At 31.9% G+C, this 22,324-nt stretch overlaps 1 protein-coding gene and 1 long non-coding RNA gene across 8 annotated transcripts in view; one reads left to right on the forward strand and one right to left on the reverse strand.

Moving 5' to 3' along the window:
* kcc (solute carrier family 12 member kcc) overlaps positions 1 to 22,324 on the forward strand; it is a 257,609-nt gene that overhangs the window by 127,219 nt on the left and 108,066 nt on the right. Inside the window, exon 1 of one of the 7 annotated variants that reach the window (XM_085192268.1) lies at positions 17,827 to 18,087. The exons of the other annotated variants lie outside the window; for them this stretch is intronic. Within the exon in view, the coding sequence (XP_085048394.1) occupies positions 18,027 to 18,087 (61 nt within the window). The 5' untranslated portion in view covers positions 17,827 to 18,026. Of the gene's footprint in view, positions 1 to 17,826; positions 18,088 to 22,324 lie in introns of those variants that run through there. 7 annotated transcript variants of the gene reach the window in all.
* On the reverse strand, positions 7,211 to 13,261 carry LOC146535488 (uncharacterized). The gene is made up of 2 exons (XR_014878335.1): positions 12,310 to 13,261; positions 7,211 to 8,832 (listed from the first exon to the last, which is right to left on the reverse strand). It is a non-coding gene; the product is annotated as an uncharacterized LOC146535488 (long non-coding RNA).

Raw genomic sequence — 22,324 nt, forward strand, 5'->3', positions numbered from 1 at the left:
TAAGCTTATATTTTCTTACTAATTCTATTGAAAACTGAAAATAATATATTTAATAAATATTCGTATAGTTTAAGCAGGCGTAGCCGCGTCCGGGTCCACTAGTAATTTATAAAAGTTTACCAACTTAAGATTTCGGGCACATGCACTTATTTTGTATGAAATGAAGTACCAATATAAGTTTATAATTATTTTTTTCTATGAAATAACTATAAATGTTTACTTTTCGAAATATTTCCTTTATTTGAATTGTAAGTTTTCACTTCCATTTTGATTCCGCAACGAATTTCATAGCAAATATAGCAAAATCGGGCATAAATGCAATCTTTTGATTGCGTTGATTTAGTAGCTAAATTTATTCTGTATTTCAAAGGACCATAAACATAAATATTTAATATTAATTTCAGCTTGAAACCTCCACGCAACCTTTTTTTTTTTTTTTTTTTATGGAAAAAGGACAAGGCAAACGAGCGTTCGGGTCACCTGATGATGATCACCGCCGCCCACGACCCCGTGCAGCACCAGAAGAGCTACAGGTGCGTTGCCGGCCTTTGAGGTGGAGATAGACGCGCTTTTTGAAGGTACCCATATCGTACCGACCTGGAAACACTGCCGCGGGTAGGCTATTCCACAGTTCGGTGGCGCGTGGAAGGAAATTCCTACGAAACCGCACAGTAGTGGAGTGCCACGCATCCAGATGGTGTGGATGATATTTGAGTTTGTGACGTGCTGTGCGGTTAGAAAATTCGGCGGCAGGTAACAGGTCAAACAGTTCTTCAGAACACTCACCATGATAAATGCGATAGAGAACGCACAGCGAGGATACGTCTCTACGCAGAGCCAAAGTGTCAAGCCTTTCACAGCTTACTGGGTCCTTAATGATTCGGACAGCTCTACGTTGTATGCGATCAAATGGGTCAAGCTGATACTGAACCTATATAAGAGTTCCGTTTTTTCTTATTGACGTACGGAACTCTAAATTTTTTTTAATTATACCTATTTGTAGTTTCTCATTATTGCTATTTGTATAATGCAAAGTAATTTTATTTAACCCTTAATCAAACAGCCAAAAAAATTACTTTTCATGGCTTAAGTAAACGTTCTCGGATCATGTTGGATGTACAAAAAATCATATATAAATTATTGAAACTGAAAATAATGACGTTTTTACGGATGGGAAATTTATTTTTACCCTTTGCCTGTTCAAGGACAACCGAAGTGAGATATTCTATGCCCGATTACGTCTATAAATTTACATTGACTAGTAATTTACCCTGACTCTACTTTTAAATTTATTTTAATAAGTATGCACATTATTCTTTACATAGAAGTACGGTGTAGTGGCAGTGTGTAGTCTTTAACAGACTGACTGTCTTGAAAAAACTAAAAAAGCCGATAAAAATAAATCCCCAGGTCTTATATGTATATTAACTAAAAAGGGAGTTCGGAAACGAACAAAGGGCTATTTATCCACTTGCAATATTATATTTCAAATTAATCATTTTTTTTTTTCAATCTCTAATCTAATCGTTCAGTTCTTAATTTATGGCCACAATTTTCTCATAAAGGACATTATTTTGATAATGACTTTTGACATTTAAAAGAAAGGAGCGGCCAATAAAGTAATTCTGTATCTGTCTAAGATTATATTTGTCAAAAAAATACAACCTAAAAGATTGTAATTTCAAAACCATTCGGAAATTTATCGAGATTGAGAGGGATAGAAAATGGTGTGCCCAATTAAGGGTTAACATTCAAACGAGAGAGCCAAACTACAAATATACCGCAAATGTTTTATTAATTATTATTTGTATGTGTTTTTTAATACATGTTTTATTTTAATTTTTGATATATTTTAAAGTATATTTTATACGGCCTCACCGCGATAACTAATATATTCCAAATATGTTTTAATGCACCACAACGACGTTTATTTATTTTGATATAAGTATATGCTAACATTATAATAATTATAAAACTGAGATTTTGCAGTATCATCACATTATTAATAATTTATAGCTATAATACATATTAGAAAATAACGAAGGTTTATATTGTCAGCTAGCGAAAATCCTGTATGCCATCTAAAATGTATAATATTAATAATATTTTTTCGTAATCTTTACTAAGCAAATGAACATAAATCAAAAGTTGATAATGGCACTTATCGCTAATTCTATGTTTACATTTACTTAATTTATAGAGAAAAGTAAATAAATGTGTGCAACAAGTAAAGCTACTGCATTTTCCTCTCACCGTCTATGTTCTCAACTTTTTTATTAATATCTATTTATATCTCTAGCATTGTGTGTACATTTATATATACATACAATAAATTAATTGTCACAATTTTATTTGCATAGACTATAAGACGTGTGTAAATGGAAAATTCCATTTTTATCATAGTCGCTTAAGTATTTCGAGAAATCTTTGACGCTGATCTACACTATCCCTAACCTACCTACATGAAAAATTAAAAAAAAGTACCTATATATAGTAGTTTTGTGGGCTGTCTGTCAAATATCTTAGAAATGGAATAGTTTTATATAGGCAAATATAAGTATTAACAAAAACACAATGAAGTAGGACTTTATAATCATTCCTTGGAATATATAATTCTATTTATAATTAGAATTTTATATTGTGCAATTATTTTCTTCTTTTTTATCTTTTTGTAGCGTTAAACGTTTAACCTTTTGGTATTACTTAAGTATGTATTAGCAAGTCATTAACCGAAACTGTAATAATATTTAATCAAGCACCTGACATTCTACTATCTCACACAGTGTGTTTAGAACTTAATATGTAGACATTGTAATACGGACTAAACTGTACGAGAATCATTTTAATAAAGTAAAATCATTTTCGTAGGGTTTCGTACTACTTTTGCATAATTAACTTTAAACTTGAGGCACGATACTTAAAAATTTAAAAAAGTTTGCGCCACTTAACACGCAATGCCTCCAGAATTCGGAGGAAAGTGGGGAACGGAGTGTCTTAACACTAGATTCCCTCTGCCTTATCTGATGAGTGCGGGATACAGCGTGAAGGTGATAAAAAAAATTAATGTAAGCAGTGGCTCTCTTAAATTAAATTTGTTTAAGCACTATTGGATGAACTTATAGTCTTTTATAACTTCCTTGTTTTTATCACATCGCATAACAAACAAGCGGAATAGATCTAATCTACGAAAGACAACGAAAGCGGAAGATTCCATTTAGTCTGATAATATAATAGTAAACCCCTAATTGCCACATTCTCAAATCATCGCAGTGATGTTTTCTTAACCTAGCGTTTAAGTCCCCCATGAAAACGGTATTTTGGGGCTTAGAGATCTTCAATCATTGCCGCCACTCCGTCTGAGTGTCCCGAGATCGGCGCGTAAGCCTAGAGCGTATGTAGCCACCATGACCAAAGAATTTTCTCTAATTAATAAAGCTGAAATTAATCAACCAATATTATTAATTGAAGAAAAAGCTAAATATGAAATATACATACCACTATCGATTTTTTTCATCATTCTCAGTTCAGTTCAGTTCGACGAGCGTGCTAGTTGAGCACTAAATTATCATTCTCAACACTTAAATTATATCGACACTTTTACAAACTAATGCTGCTAATCTATATATACTTATATACTAATATAATAAAGCGGAAGAGTTTGTTTGTTTCTTTGTTTGAACGCTAAAATCTCTGGATCTACTGGTCCGATTTACTATGTTTTTGTTTTGTATGAAAGCTGCATTCTTCAGAAGTGCTATAGGCTATATAACATAACATTATACATATATACTAATATATTAAAATACTTATTTCTAATTTGACATGCAATTTATTCTGCCATGTTAAAAACAACCGTCATCGCTACGCGACCAATACCGCGACATTTTGATATTCATCCTTATGAAATAAATATAAAAGTCACTTTTAGCATTTTATCTAGATTCAAATTATAATTTACTGTATAACATTCTAATAAATAATTAAGACTGATTCGAAATGACCTAGCCTTCGGGCGGCACAGTATGACCGACGCGAACGGGCAGATGACGTTGACAATTTTATAAATTTTCATACATTTTCGAACTTTATTTGCTGTTTATAATTAATCTAAAATAGACCTTGGTTCTCTTCTTATTTTATTTGATATTGCTGGCAAAATTTATCTTTTTAGGTAGTTTTTAGGTACTTTTTCTAATATTAAGAATATCCTTTAGTTACTTTTACTTCTTTTGTTGGTTATTTTCAATTTCTCAGATATTTTTTCTAATAATATGTCTCTACTTCTTATTCTTTTTGATTATTTAAGCTTCTTTTTGATTATTTTCTTACTAATTCTATTGAAAACTGAAAATAATATATTTAATAAATATTCTTATAGTTTAAGCAGGCGTAGCCGCGTCCGGGTCCACTAGTGGGTCATAAACATCTGACAGATTTTTACTTACAATTATATATAACTTATAATCCTATAATTATAATAATTAATACCCATAAAGATAAATCACTGTGAACAGTTGAAAGTCGAGGAAGGAGAGTGTTTTCGACCCACTAAAAGTCGCTAAATTTAACGAACGCAGTGAACGGGTTAATTAATAAATGTGGTTGTTATACGGGATTGTGGGCGGCGGTGATCACCTGATGGTGATCCACTCGTTTTTTCCACCTTGTCTTTTTCCATACAAAAATGTATTATTATTATTGTTTCTATGCTGATTAATTAAAATGTTGTATAACATTGTAATATCTTTTATCCTCTTAACTGAAGAGATAGCATTATACATATAACGTTTGTTTCCACTAACAAAGGACGACGGTCGGCAGATTATATCGCGTGACCCTTGCGGTCGACCCTGCCCTGCCCTATTTACAAGAATGCTCGCTAAATTATAAAAAGTGATCATTACTTCAGGAAAAGGCGCCTTTTAACAGTTAATAGAATAAAATTGATGCTTATTTGTATTAAGTGGTAAAAAATCCTTATTAGCTAAAACTAGAGCTATTAACAAATTATGTCTCAAAGGAAAATATTTCTATTAAATCTATTAAATGTAGGGTTACAATTACCCTACATGTTTTTTATTTAACAACTATACATTGTACTAAATAAAAAAAATCTTTAATTAACTGTTCCCAAATTGGCACAGCAGTCGACTCCACACCATCACGAGATAAATGGTCTTGACAGACGGGTAACAAAGTAATCCTACAAGGATTTTGTTTTTTTCCTTCTGTGTGTGTGTTTGAGTGTGTTAACGCTAGGTTGTCTCCGCACACTCTGCTATATACGGAATACAGCAATACAATGAAGTCAACATATTAATTTAATAAACTAATAATTTGCGATTGAAACACAAAAATGAATTTCAATATATTTAGCAAATAAAAAAAGAAAAAAACGTTAATATTAATAATACTTTAAGAACAATGGTATGTTCTATTACAATTATTATTCATAAAATTTCTAATCCACAGACATTTCAACTTTATTAGAAATATACCGAAATGAAAATTTTATAATTTCCATTGAGTAATATACTTTATTATAAAGTTTAATACATCAGCAGCCGTGAAACGGTCACGGTCGTCCACTTCTAGATAGCGCTGAACAATGAAACTTCAAGTTGTTGATAAAAGGAAATGAGAGGGAAGTTATAAGTGAAATTTTACCTAAAATTTCAGCTGATATCCCATTTGAATTTATAATTTAGGTACTGTTATATTTTGTACTGCCAGTTTTGGGTTCCAGGAGTTTATTACTTCGATAGTATAATTTTTGAAGGTCTAAAAAAAATATTTTTACAGTATTGATATTAAAATATGTTATATTAAAAATAAATTGTTACGTATAATATCGAATATGTGTCCATACTATCTCAAGTAGGGAGCTTAGCAAGTAGGAAAGTAAACTAACAGTTAAGAAAATAAATAACTAACTTTCAGAAGATGTTCTTTTAAGTTCTATTGATTGGAAAATATTGTAGGTGTATATTGTACCAAATTAACAATAAGAATCAATAAAATTTAACATAAATTAAAATTAGTCATCTTAAAAGAAACAATGTTAAGTTTTAAAAATATTTTTTTAGATATTATGAGATCTCGCAAACTATTTTAATTTTTCCTACGTCCGTCAGCACGACAGTACAGAACAAAGAGAAAATTAAAAATTGTACAACTTGAAACGTCTCTCGTCGTCAGATGATTTTATTTTTACTGCAATGGACAAAACTAGACAAACTCCACATTTCTCTTATATTTTTACATGATTTATAAAAAAAATAATTAAATCAGCTTCACGCTGTATCCCAACACACAACAGGATAGGCAGAGGGAACCTAGAGTTAAGACACTTCTGTTCTCCACTTTCCGCCGAATTTCGGGGGCATTGACGTGTTGAGTGGCGAAACTTAACGCCACGCTTTGCTTCGACACCAGAGCGAAGAAATGGAAATATAAATTTAAATAAATATTTCATTTCTTCGGATGGTGATTGAACCCACACCCAGTGGATTTTACAGTCATACTTTGCCCCTGCGACACGACTGGGCTATTTATGTATGTTTAATATCCAAACAAAGGATAAGCCAAACAAAGTCAGTTTGGATATTTCTGTCAATATTCCCGTTTGTCAGTCGTTTTTCCCTGTTTTTCGTTTGAAATAGGGACGATGTGTGGCGTCAGCCTGTCAGGCAGTCCAAGGTTGACATGATTTAACGACTTCTACCAATCGATAACAGTCTGGACAGCGAAACATAAGTAGGTACCTACATACAATTAGATAATGCTTAAGTGGCGTTGCTATCTGATTAATTTAAGTAGGAAGTGCTATTAATATTGTTTGATTAAGAAATATTATAATATGGATAGAAATTAATATGACACAGCCGTGATAATAAATATCAAATTACAAATGGGGAAATACGTATGATAAATTGGGATTTTTTTTTTCATCAGCCTTTCGCCGTCCACTGCTGAACGTAGGCCTCCCTCATCAAGCGCCAACCATCCCAGTCTTGGGCTTCTCGCATCCATCCGGTGCCAGCCACCTTCTTTAAATCGTCCGTCCATCGTGCTGCAGGGCGTCCTACACTTGCCTAAGTGATTATTTTTTAAGTCTTGGAAAATGTTATGTTTTTTAATTCTGGCATTTAACACACGATACAGTTTTTCATTTCATACAAATATAAAGGGGCTCAGAATAAAAGTATAATTTAGTACAAAGGTTTATTCGTTCGTCCACTGCTACGTCTCAGACTAGACTGTCATACAAATTAGAAACACTTCATAAGAAATCTTAGACAATTATAGTATAAGCGGGTAGTTAAATAATATGACTCACTGACAAGTATCGACAAGTATACAAAATAATGTCTATACAATTATATGTACTTTATATAAACTCTAACAGCTCGGCCTTCCTGAAGAAAGGCGAGTCCTCTCGCAACAGCATTAACATTAAATAACTAAGCAACGTATACTACTTTTAGCAATCATTACTTTAATTTATCTGATTCATACATAATACAATAGTAACAATTAAATTTATTTTATTAATTAGTATCACACACACTTAATAATTGTTTACTATTTACTCCAAGGTCAAAAAAAAAAAAACACAACAAATTTGTAAATGAAGCTATTTTAACCGGACCAATCGCGCATATTTGGGAGCCCGATGCCTCAAACATCCTACAGTAGTCCGCGGTCACGGGCAGACTGAGGTGGCATTTGTCTGTCAGTTGACTACCGCCAACGATTTCCTAATTTCCTCGTGTACTGCCCTGGATTCCTGCAGAATGAGCTGACTGCATCTGGCCTTCTGGTATGGTGGGATTGTGACTTCAAGGATGTTGGTCTTCTGACAACGCTGGCGGTAAATTGGCAGCTTATTCTGATGAAGGGAATTCTTCACCTAACGAAACTCGTCCCCTAGGTGATCAGCGTCGCAGACGCTCTCTGAAACAAAGATTTGCCAACGGTAGATAACTGTGTAGGGTAGTGGTGCAATTCACCATTGAGGTATCTATTCGTGTGCGTGGTTTCCTATATATTGTGTGGCCTATTGTGTCATTGGGACACATCAAGGGAAGCTAAGGAATTACTTGCCTGTAATTCTATTGTGAATTGAATACTGTTATTAATAGAAATGAGATGGTTCAGGAATATATAAATATTGTCCATAGGTAAAATTGTAAAAGTGTCATCTACGTACCGCTTAAATATCTTAGGTAGACAAGGTGCACAGCTAAGAGCCATCTCCTCAAAGTTCGACCCATAGCAATTCACATTCTACCTCTGTACTGACTAAATCACGGGCCTATGAATGCTGCAATCTGCTGGGGATATCCATGACATCAATGTCACTCACCACTCAGCTCACAACATTATAGTCTGCCCTCTACACTGACTAAATCACGGGCCTATGAATGCTGCAATCTGCTGGAGATATCCATGCCATCAATGTCACTCACCACTCAGCTCACAACACTATAGTCTGCCCTCTGCACTGACTAAATCACGGGCCTATGAATGCTGCAATCTGCTGGGGATATCCATGCCATCAATGTCACTCACCACTCAGCTCACAACATTATAGTCTGCCCTCTGCACTGACTGAATCACGGGCCTATGAATGCTGCAATCTGCTGGGGATATCCATGCCATCAATGTCACTCACCGCTCAGCTCACAACATTATAGTCTGCCCTCTGTCATCTGTGCATATAATCATGACTCTGATACATCTGTAGCCTACATCTGCGCAGTCTGCTAAAAAAACTATCTGTGCCAGCTTCTGGCACTAGCTGTAGTCTGCTACTGTAATCATCTGAAACTAACAATTAGCATGGTACTCATTACTCTGTGTCATTACTGTTTTCTTCAGATTCGAAGCTAGAAACATCTCGTTGAAAAGTTATCCATTGACTATTTTATCGATTGCATCTATGTTTTTATACTTATTTGATTTTCTATAATTTGACTACTAACCTCATCCCTAACCGTTACGAGTGCATTTTCAGACAACCGTTTCTCAGTGTCATAAAATATTTCGTTAATTATGTTTTATGTGCTACCAATTATTTATTCAAATTCGATTCAAATTCAAATATTTTTTATTCAAAATAAAAAGTTACATGTTTTATTCCTTCTGAACGTCAAATAATTTACCACCAGTTCACTAAAGTTAGTGGCTCAGACCTAAGAAGAACCGGCGCAAGAAACTCAGCGGGACTTATTTTTTTTGAAATTTTAAACAAATACAAATATTTAATTATTTGTGACAATGATACCTTTGAAACTGACTGGAGCGAGCATTTCATTCCCAAGGCGTGTTATCATTTATGAAATCATTAATTTGGTAATAACCTTTAACACACAAACGTCTTTTCACAATTTTTTTTTTAGACCATGATATAGAAAATTCTATGAAGTTTTCTGGGACCCTATTGTAAACGCGTACACATTGTCCCATAAATGAATTACGGATTTTATAAGCGAATAATAATTTTTTTTTTAATAGTTTTACGAATAATTGTATTTAAACCTAACTGAATACCGCCTAAGCATTCATCCCATTAATTATATATATTTTATTTAAAATATTGTTTGATTAAATCGTTTGAATTTACCATTTGCTCTCGGTGTTGCCACCGTATTAAGAATATGCTTTATACTACGACTTTTATGAAACGCTTTAAATTGATTGCTAGAAAAACATGATCCTCTATCCGTGCTAAGTCTTAGTGGATTACCAAAATAGCTAATATGTTCTTTAAATACGTTGATAGTAGTAGACGTTTTGGTATTCTTCACAGCTGACATATTAATAAATTTTGTTGAAGCGGTAATTATTACCAATATAGAAGTGTTATCCTTTCGACTATAGTATGCTACCGGTAACAATAAATTATCAACTCTGTTTGCAATTCAGTTATAAGATTTTGATCATAAAGCGCTAATAAACTCGTTCTACTAATTCTCCTTTTAACATATTAAATGATTCTTCTTGTTCATTAATCCATTTCCAAGAGACATTCTTTCCAAAAGGTCAGTCAATGTTTTAGCAATAAGTGCAGTTTTTAATGAACATTCTCAAAAAAAACTTACCAAACCAATAAATCTTCTCATATCGTTTATACTTTTCGGTATCGGAAATTCTGTGATAGCATAGTGTTTTGTGAACCTGGTCTAATACAATTTTTGATAACGTCGAAAATAAATCTAGTAAAATAAATAAATTATTGCCCGCTAACAAATCTAAATGATTATCTATAAGCGGTAACGAATAGTGTTATTTTATAGTTTTATTATTAAGAGCACGATAATCAACACATAATCTTTTATCTTATGAAGAATTTGAGCATATGAAGAATTTGACTCTTTAATAACACCGTCAATTAACATATCTTGAACCATTACCCTTACTACTAATAGTAACTACTGATCGTAACTTATGTGGTCCATATTTAACAGGCTTAAAATCAGTTAACTCAATGTCCAATTCAATAATATCGGTAAACCTGCGGAAACTGCGGAATTTTATTATATACACGTATACTCAGACCCATAAAGGATTTATTAACTCTCCCGTTTATTATGTTTACTATGACAATGTATAATTTGTCGGACAAAGAGAATATTATAGTATATATACATTATCATTACTTAAACCTTCCCCTATATAACTTTATCTAAATCTTCTAAATTTATAATATTAATAGGTATTTCGTCGACAATTATCTTAAATCAGTTTATTTCTTTTCTTTCTTTAATTTTTTTAAATCATTGAGAGAAATATTTGAGTATTAAAATTGAACCCTGACCATTTTCAAGTTCATATTGGCCTTAAATAGAATTCACATTTTTGTAAACGTCAACACACACACATTTTGACAACCGTGAACATAAAAAAAACCCGAGTATCAATTATCTGACATAATCTTCACTATACCAACTGTTTTCGGGGGAATATTTATGTTTCTATTGGACAATAAACATAATTTTTCGCTCGCATTTTGTAAAATGTAATGTAAACCTCTTGGCATTTTAGTAATAACAATACCAAGTTGTCCGTAAATAAATTACCTACGAATATAGGATAGCTGATAACGTCATCACTTACAATTAACACTTCAATGGTTTCGCACATATTTTGTATGTTAATTTTAACTTCAGTCTTACCGAATAGTAAAATAAAATTATTGCTTAGACTTCTTAAATTAGGCAAATTATTTTGATACCATTATAAATTAAGTTCGATAGCAATATTCTCAGGTATTAATGTACACCGACTACCTAAATCCACATAACCTACCAATAATCTATTATTTACCTTCATATTTAAAATAAACTTATTATTATTGTAAGTCTTTATTTACTTTTAATACATTCTTATAATTATTTATTGCTTTAATTTACCAATTTCAGGTACGTAGCCGCTAGATGATCTATTTTGTTACATATTGTACACTAGCGGTACGCCCGCGGCTTTACTCGCTTGAACAAGAAGTTAGAAGACACTCCGTTTAAACTCTCTCACTCAAGAACTCACTCAAGAACAGAATTAACTGACAACTGTCATTATAGAATGATGTCTAATACATTTTTTTATTACTTTAAACTGTATCAATCTTTTAATATGATTTATATTATTATAATGTACTAAGACATTATTGTAATTTCTATAAGGAATTTGAATGAATTTTGAATTTATAAATACGAGCAATGTTGATATTTGATATTCATATTTAGAAATAATAATATACTTTTACTTAAAGCTTTAGACTTCCTTACATCCTTTTTATAGTAGAATATCCTGGTTCATTACAATTATAACAGACTATCTTTGTACTCGTGTTGACCTATTATTATTATTATTAAAATTATTATTAAAATTATGATCTGATAAATTAGGAATTTTATCTGTGAAAAATTTATTGCGCTCAATGGACATAAATATCTAAACACTTGTTCGGGCTCCGTAAAATAAGATTCTAATAATTTTTCTTTCCATTCTGTCCAACTAAATAATAAAGAAGGTAATTCTTCGTACCATGATTTAACCAAACCAAATAATTTCAGCAAAGCATAATGAATAATCTGTCTATCAGACCAACCGTATTTGGTGAGCACTCTTCTACCTTACAAATCTACATATTAATTGTTTAATCTTTTGACATAGGGTCAAATTCTAATATAACGTTACCTACCATGGTAATTTATCATCGCGATTCTATGACTTATTCATTGATTACAACATTTCACGTACGTAATGAGTATCATGCAAATTATCATCAATGTTACTACGTACCCTCTTTCCTTCACTGTTGGCAATGTTCTCACTGCTATGGCGCCATCGTCGGCCACTTCAAATTCCTCAAATGAGATGACGTTGAAACTTCACTGCTGCTACTGTGATGACGCTTTCGATTCCGCTTCTAATAGTGGCTTTTTAGACCCCGTCGCTTACTTCTAATAGATCGCGCGTAACTGACATCACTTGCACTACTTATACTTGTGCCTTCGTCGGATTGGCGACGCACTCGATTTCCCATAGTGCGACGGCGCCGCACTGAATGTCGTAATTTACTACGAGCAGTACTGCGTACCGCCCTTTGTGTCGAAAAATGTGCACGAGCATCTTCCTGTGATGGTCGTGTTAAATCTTCTCTCATATGGCCGGCCGTGCATATGCCTTAACGACAATTATTTATCGTATCCATTGTAACTAATGTTGATTAGCAGAGTATTTTCTTAGCGGGTACCACTTCTGAGATATAAAGGGGCTCAGAATAAAAGTATAATTTAGTACAAAGGTTTATTCGTTCGTCCACTGCTACGTCTCAGACTAGACTGTCATACAAATTAGAAACACTTCATAAGAAATCTTAGACAATTATAGTATAAGCGGGTAGTTAAATAATATGACTCACTGACAAGTATCGACAAGTATACAAAATAATGTCTATACAATTATATGTACTTTATATAAACTCTAACACAAAGTATCAAACTTAAGTTTGTATATATATTTTCATGTCGTATACAAATAAGTTGATAATGTCGCGGCTCACTGCATGGTAGTGAGTAGCCACTCCCTGTACTCGTGTTCAATATTGATAAGTACGGTTTTGCATATTAATACGTAAGTAATTCCAGAACTCAACGGTAAAGCAAACACAAAATTATTACTATCGTAATAATAATATAACTAAAATAGCTTTAACAAACACATCTACAACTTTATAATAATTATGTCTCTAGAGGCTATCATAGCACAATAAGTAGGTACGATGACTATCATCAATCAATCATGACTATATATTATGAGTCATGAGGTTTTTTCGTTTTACATATTTTCATTTTATTTACTTTGAGTACAGTATAATAAATATTAATAAAATATTATGAGAAATTATTGCAAATTTATCAAACGTTAGGTTAACATACAAACATATATATACATATATAAAACGAGAGGTTCCCACAATAAAAGTGAATTTTGGACAGATGTTTATGTTCTTAATGTAACCTACTAAGAAAGGATTTTGAAAAATTTTAACCCTGAAGAGGTGAAATAGGGATTGAAAGTTTGTATAGAAAAATCTTTAAATCGGCACAGATTTTTATAAAATTTGAAATTCTTATTCTTAAAAACATTTCTTTCATTGAACGCTCGTTTCATGGTTTATTAAAATTTAAACTGAAAATCTATACTAATATAATAAAGCGGAAGAGTTTGTTTGTTTGTTTGTTTGTTTGTTTGTTTGTTTGTTTGTTTGTTTGAACGCTAAGATCTCTGGATCTACTGGTCCGATTTACATTGTTTTTGTTTTGTATGAAAGCTGCATTCTTCAGAAGTGCTATAGGCTATATAACATTACATTACACATATAAACTAATATATTTTAAAGTACTTTCTAATTTGACATGCAATTTATTCTGCCATGTTAATAACAACCGTCGCGTCGCTACGCAACGCCGTTACCGCGACATTTTGATATTCATCCTTATGAAAATAAATATAATAGTCACTCTTAGCATTTTATCTAGATTGATATTATAGTTTACTGTATAACATTCTAATAAATAATTAATCTATACTAATATAATAAAGCGGAAGAGTTTGTTTGTTTGTTTGTTTGTTTGAACGCTAAGATCTCTGGATCTACTGGTCCGATTTACATTGTTTTTGTTTTGTATGAAAGCTGCATTCTTCAGAAGTGCTATAGGCTATATAACATTACATTACACATATGTACTAATAAATTAAAATACTTTCTAATTTGACATGCAATTTATTCTGCCATGTTAATAACAACCGTCGCGTCGCTACGCAACGCCGTTACCGCGACATTTTGATATTCATCCTTATGAAAATAAATATAATAGTCACTCTTAGCATTTTATCTAGATTGATATTATAGTTTACTGTATAACATTCTAATAAATAATTAAGGAGATGTCACTGATTCGAAATGACCTAGCCTTCGGGCGGCATAGTATGAGTACCTATGACCGACGCGAACGGGCAGATGACGTTGATGGTTTTATAAATTTTCATACATTTTCGAACTTTAATTGCTGTTTGTAATTAATTTAAAATACACTTTGGTTCTCTTCTTATTTTATTTGATATTGTTGGCAAAAAATATTTTTAGGTAGTTTTTAGGTACGGGTTCTAGGTACTTTTTCTAATATTAAAAATATCCTTTAGTTACTTTTACTTCTTATTTTGGTTTTCAATTTCTCAGATAATTTTTCTTATAATATGTCTCTAACTATTATTCTTTTTGATTATTTAAGCTTATATTTTCTTACTAATTCTACTGAAAACTGAAAATATGTTTAATAAATATTCTTATAGTTTAAGCAGGCGTAGCCGCGTCCGGGTCCACTAGTAGTATTATATATATGTTTAATAAATATTCTTATCATTCAAACGGGCAAAGCCGCCCGTATCCGCTAATTATATCTATATAACTTTCAAGATGTTTTATATATAAAACAACTGGAAAGCTGCCGTTAGGTATATAGTTAAATTTAACAGATAAACAGATCTCATCCAGAAGAAACAGAATGGAAAAATATTTATTGCCTGCGGCCCAAACAAAATTACACTTTTGTTTTTTTTAACGTAACAATACACTTACTACTCTAATTCATTTCAATACTCCATCTTCGACCTGTGACATACTGAGGCAGTGTATGGTGTACCACATATATATGGTGGTGGGTTCAATCTCTACTATATCAATATTTTTTTTAACTCCCTGCACATAGCAGCAGGGTAGGCAGAGGGAGCTTTTGAACCTAGTGTTAAGATACTCCGTTACCATTTGCACATTTCCGTTCCCCACTTTCTGCTGAATTCGCCTCGCCGCTTTGCCTCGTTACCAGAGCGAGAAAATTAAAATATTAAATATTTTATTTCACCGAATGGGGATCGAACTCAAAACAGTCACGTTTACAGTCGCACGCTTGTGCCTATGTACTATGATGGCCACATAATATATTTTTCGGGTTTCGTGTCTCAAAAAGTAAAAACAGAATCCTTATAAGATCACTTGGTTGTCTGTTTGTCTTTTATAAGTTGTAATTCCAGTTGACCTACAATTGGTGCGTGAAAATGGTACGGAATCCTCGGTGGGAGAGTCCGACTCGCACTTGATCGGTTTTTTACTAAGAATATATACGATTGAAACATATATCAATTTGAACCTTGAAATTTAACGACATTGACAACAAAGTATCGACTACGACCTAAACAACTTTATATACGAACATCTAATCAAATAAAAAGCTGTACATAGCTATGTTTTATGTTCAATGCCGCGATCATGGGGTCGGTGGTGGCAGTGGTGGCGAACCACCAAGCTTGTGCCGACGTGCTTTCTTTCGCTAGGCAAATTACAGAGAAATATTCTTTGTAAGGCAGAATTCGTGTAAAGATCTTATAGAATAAGACAGTGAAATATCTATGTATATAGTGAAATCGTTAGTTCAGTGAAGTGCGGTTTTTATAAATTACATGAGATTTCAACGTAACATTTTGCTGATTGAGTTTTCCTGTATACTGTAATAATGGGATAGAAGTATATATGTATAAGAGCATCTCTTATGGTATAGTTTTGATGGAACTTTTGTAAGAACTAAACATTTTCATATACTTATCAATTTACTTGTCAGGTATTTTTCTTAGTACCGAAATTAATCTAAAATATGGTATATATAAAAATTATAACTTTTCAATAAATTCATAAAGTCTAAATAAAATAAAAAAAAACAAATTAAATATTTTTTTTTAACAAAAAAAAGCTAGTCAATATAATAAATTAAGTTAATCGAACTCAATTTCAATAATGTAATGCTATTGGTTAAGAGTAAAAAGTTTAACAGCTTCATTATAAGTATAGATTAACCGTATTCAAGTTTGCTGGCGTAAGAATTATGGAAGCAGGGTAGTGGAATGCCCAAGTTTTAAAGCGGGAAACTGGGTCAAGTGATTAGAGCGACGACATCTCTTTTATATAACAAATACAATTCATATTAAAAATCCATACATTAATAGAACATGAAGAAAATTGTTTTATATTTTAGTCAAAAAGTTATTGATGTATAAAATTTTATCTAACCTTTTTTTTGCTAATATCTTAAAATATATTTAGGTAGTACACTCCTTTTTCTACTTTTAATTATGTAAGAATATATGAAATAAAAGAAAAAAAAACCGCATATAGAAGGAGAGGAAGAAGAAATCTAGTGTTAAGATACTCCATTCCCCACGCACTGCCCAATTTTTAAGACGTTGAATGTTGAGTGGAGGAACTTAATGCCGATGTTAGTTTAATATAAATTTATCTAACATCAAAATACAAAAAAAAATAACTATAAATAGACTTTACCAAAACCAGGTTTCAATAACATAACCGTACAAAAAGATTAAAAATGAAAACAAAATTTAAGTAATATTATACAACGAAAATAGCGTTCCAGAGCCCCCAATACAATGTTAAATCAAATTAGCAATTATTGCTGCGCTCATTTAGCAGCATACGATGTACTCGTTAAGGCTTTAATTAATTCCAACAGATGTACCTACGTGTTATATTAAACGTGTTTTATTAAATTTGACTTTTAGGATTCACATTATACCTATTAAATGATGCAATGAAATTTCAATATATTGTTAGCTTCACTCTTTTAATTAAAAAAATGTCAAGTGCAAATGGAGCTAACCTAGTGAATTCCATATCAACATTACATTTTTTTGTCATGGTAGATACAAAAGCCTGATGAATGCAGTTTTTATTTAATTTTTAATAACACTTTAGTTGAAGTGTGTATTGCTGGCTGGCCACCAAAATACACAGAAAAAATAAGAAAAGTTAAAAAAAACTATTATATAAACTCATCCGTCTTTCCCTGAACATGTATATACTTACAAATTAAGTCCAATAAGTCAAATATGAAATGGTAACATAAAGCAGTGTATACGACCCCAAAGGAGCGCCCTTAGCTTGATTTACGACGAAGGTTTTACCGCACAATTGCGCGCAAATTATTTAGGATCTTTATTTCTTAGAACGAGAATATCTCAACGATATTATTTTATTATGAATGAAACGTCTCTTGCCAATATACTTACCCTTTATGTATTAATTTATCCCATTTTTATATCCGTACATTTGTTTAATGAACTTTAATTTGTATGTATTTTCGTATTTTACACAAGATTTTCTATTTCTATTTTTATTTTCTAGTCAGAAATTTTGCACGATAAAAATTGCTGCAGTTCTTATCAAGGTTAGATGAGAAAAACAAAAATATATTAAATTAAAACATTGATCGGACCTATGTTTGTAGTACTCGTATATTATATAATCGTACCACGACTGAACCGTGCCTTGTTGACGTTACTCATTCAGTATTTATTATAAATTAATTTTTAAATTTTGAAATAATATAAATCGTAATGAACTACTTGTATTTTAAATTGTGATAGAAACAAAAAGTGAATAAAGAACCATGTTCAGTAGCGGGGACACACCCTTGATGACACCCGACGGCTACAGCAGCATTTCTCAAGGTAACATTAACATTTCTCATTGATTTTAGTAAGCGTAATAAAAAATCTTTAACTATTCTAAATGAAGCTTATTTGCATCATGTTTATTTTTATTTGACATTTCATTCAGTGACCCACTAATAAGGAAAAGCAATACGCAATGCAAATTCAGACGGAAAACAAAGAACTGATTACCTAGACACTAGTCACTTATTTCAATATCCATAGATGTAGTGATAAAAGTGCATTTTTTTTTATTTTGAAGTAGGTATAGATATATCTAGTATATATCGGTAGAAGATATCGGTAGTAGATATATCTCAATACGAGTACCCGCGAGATCGGAATTAACCCGGGAGAACGTGCGTTTACCGCGCGTGAGCACTTACCGCCCAGATCTATATGAAACGAAATAAAAAAACATTTTTTTTTTCTAGTAAAAACTAATAAAAGGTGTTTTAGTTACAATTTATTTAGTGTATAATAAACTAAATAATCGTATAGTTTAAGCGGGAGAAGCCACGAGCAGGCTGCTAGTTCACAAATTAAATTAGTTAGCTAGAATGGAGAGTTACTTTTACATTAGCCCTTTATAAGACAAAGAGCCAACTCTTAAGTAGATTCTGGGTCCTAAATCACGGGTAAAACATTGCGCAAGCTTTTTAGGGTTCCGTATTTCAAGAAGAAAAAATGAAATCCTTATAGGATAATTTGGTTGTCCGTCTTCCAATACCACTTAACTCGAGATTACGCTAAGGTATCAAGATGGAATTATTGGAAAAAAATAATTAAAAATTTATATGTGTAGTTACTTTCATACAAAATAAGTGCATAGGGCAAAAATCATTACCTGAAGGGTTAGATTGGTACAAACGAATAGCTTTGGTCAAGAAATAATTATGGTATATGAGTAAGGACAATGGGGTCAAATCATTGGGTACTTTCTATATAATTATCTTACTTTATTTTGACGTGAGAGTTATATTTCGTCACTTTTAAATATAGTGTTAATTTATAGCGTACCTTAAAAAAAGAGTTTATTTCAATGTTTTTTTTCCAACAAAGCGAATATGGTAACTTCTCTGTAACCCGCATATAGCAGGGTAGGCAGAGGAACTCATGTTTCAAAACTCTCCGTTTAAGACACACACTGACGAATTTTCAAGACATTGTGCAGGGTTGTTTTTATTACAATTACATTTTGTATTAACTTATGCCTAAAATGATGTTAAAATAAAATATTAAACTAATTTCCTAAAAAAATATTTGCTTAGACCTAACTTATAAATATATAGATTTGTATGCTATTAACGAAACTATAATTAGAATAGGCAACAAACATGTTAATCAACAACAATGTCGACGTGTGCTTTATTACTGATGTCCATTGCCGCCGTCCCATGTGATTGATTGTTTCCAGTATCGTAGATGAACCTTGATTCCCTAGTAATTATGCTTATAATAAATCTGTTTCATTCTATATTGACATGTGCTGCAGTGGCGTAGTTGAAAGTATAACATTGTATGAAATGGTTGCAGGTTCAATTTCGTTCAAGGAACCTAAATGCGTCGTTTTGACTGGCATAATTCGGGGTAAATGTAGATGAAAACTAAAACTGGAAAACTAAAAAATAATAATCTGTCTTAAATTACATGAGCAGACACAACTAATCCTACTTTTCGGCTTTCTATTTCTAGGTCATTCAACATTGTCTATACTCCATCGAGAGGGAATCGAACCTACGACCCATCACGTTTACAGTCACACGCTTGTCCTGACTGACCTCAACCTTACATATGTATTTTATATTGTCATAAAAATATAAACGTATACATATATTATCTTTGAATAATACAAGCATTAACTACACAAATTTTCAATTTATAAGTCAAGTTAGTTGATTGTCATTAAAATTATCTCCACACCTAACCCGTAGAACGTTAACAAAAGGCCATCTTAATGGGTTAACCTCATTCCATAACCCATTAGATAATAAACTCGTTATTGTGAAGTAAATATTAGCCAGCTTACACGTGCTACGTCGCTACGTGTTAATCAATAAGGGAAGTCAGTAAGCTGCCTGCGCATATGTCCGGCCCCGGCCTTATGTATTTACTTATTACTTATGTATATTGTAGTAATTGTTAGCATTTGCCACTTTAATATAGCTTAATATAATTTCTTGAGAACTAAAAAATGTAATTTATTACAGAATAATTAAATCGTAGAGTGACTTTAATTGTATATTAATTTTGCGAAACTATTAAGTTATTATTATATTAATTAATTAAGTTACACATAGCTAACTACATTCGTTGTTGTCCGACTGTCCGTCTGTCAAAACCATTTATTTCAAGATCGCGTAGAGATATCCAGTTGATATTAATATCAAATATTTAGATCTATGGTCCTTTAAAATACAGAAAAAAATTACAAAAAAGATACGAGCATTTATGTGTCGATTCTGCTGCATTTTTTATGCAATAAACCGCGTAATGAAAACTTATAGGGTACTTCCCTTAGACCTACAGTTATGAAATTTGGCACGAAGTGAAAACTTACAATATAAATAAAGGAAAAAATTGAAAAGTGAAAATTTATAGGTATTTCATAGAAAAAAATAATTACAAACGTTTATTTTTAGTCTATTAAAATACAAAATGATATATATGTCCTTTTATAAATTGTACTCTTCGTCGATACTGCCTACAATCCTGAAATTGGTACAACATAATTTCGAAAGTAGTGGGTTCGATTCAATACGGGGGAATAAATTACACGTATTGTCTCGAAAAATGGGCGGAAGATGAGGAATAGTGTCTTAACACTAAGTTCCCTCTTCCTTTCTTGCTTTATGCAGGATAATAAAACATATTTACTAGAAAATTTGCTATAATAATATAATTATACAGAAAATTACAGAAGATATATTATGAAACTAACCTGTTTTAAGTTCAGGTAATTCAAATGAAGTAGACATTGTTGTTTCACAAAGGGTTCTTTGTTTTATTGTACCTTTTGTTTGTGGGGCAGTCGATTTTCTAAACCAAGTCTATTAACGACATAGTAAAGAGGGACAATATTTTAATTCCCCTGCATTAGAAATATAATAAATATGTTCATTTATTGATAAAATTTATTTTTATTAAGAATTACGAACCTGAATTATTTTGTGGTAGGTGGTTTTTACAAATTTTTACAAACATGGATTAGTGTTGCAGAAGAATGCACACATGTAGAAGCCATTTTTTCCAGCGTTTCACTTTATCCCGTTATGCAGAGTAAGCAAAGAGAATACAGTGTCACGACACTCCGTCCTGCACTCTCCGCTCGAATTCGAGACGAATCGAGATTTGTTTGCTGCAGCAGGAAAATGAAAACAATACCACTTGTTTTCATTTTCCTGCTGTAAAAAAATGGCTCAAAATCAATAATGTGTCTAAATTACAAGCTAATATTGATTGATATATTATATGTGATAAAAATATCTAGATAAAGCAAGTACTTATGAAGTCTCTAGTCAATAAACATAATTACAATTTTCCTTCTTCATTTAGATGTCATTGTTGAAGGAAAAGAATAAATTCCCTTAGGATGAAGTACCTGTGCTGTTTGATCTCAAAGTGTATAGGATATTGAGTAGGAAATTTATTATTCCGAACGCAACAAACATCAATTCTTCTTAAACTAATCGTTGTATGTTTTCAACTTTCTTGGGAGAAACGAAAATTATTAATCAGTATCTATATATATAAAAGGACTTGTGAGACTGAGGTAAGACGCACGCACAGCCGTAACCGATGATGGTGGAAATGTGAAATTTGGACAGATGTTTACTTTCGTAGTCTGGACATCCACTAAGAAGGGATTTTGAAAAGTTTTAACCCTAAAAGGGTGAAATAGGGGTTCAAAGTTTGTATGGAAAAAAAATTAAATCGGCACCGATTTTTATAAAATTTGAAATTAAGATTTTTAAAAGTATTTAATTGAACACGTGTTTCATCGTTTTTTAGAATTCTCCCCCTAAGGGTGCAAATAAGGGGTTGAAAGTTTGTATAGAATTTTTTTTAAATCGGCACCAATTTTTATAAAATTTGAAATTCAGACTCTTAAAAGTATTTAATTGAGCACATGTTTCATGGTTATCTAGAATTCTTCCCCTATGGGTGCAAATAAGGGGTCAAAAGTATGTACGGAAAAATCTTTAAAACGCCACCGATTATTATAAAAATTTTAATTTAAACTCTTAAAAATATT

This window comes from Heliconius melpomene, chromosome 10, assembly GCF_056956725.1.
Source record: "Heliconius melpomene rosina isolate 202511_hmr_F chromosome 10, ASM5695672v1, whole genome shotgun sequence".
Taxonomy (NCBI): Eukaryota; Metazoa; Arthropoda; class Insecta; order Lepidoptera; family Nymphalidae; genus Heliconius; species Heliconius melpomene.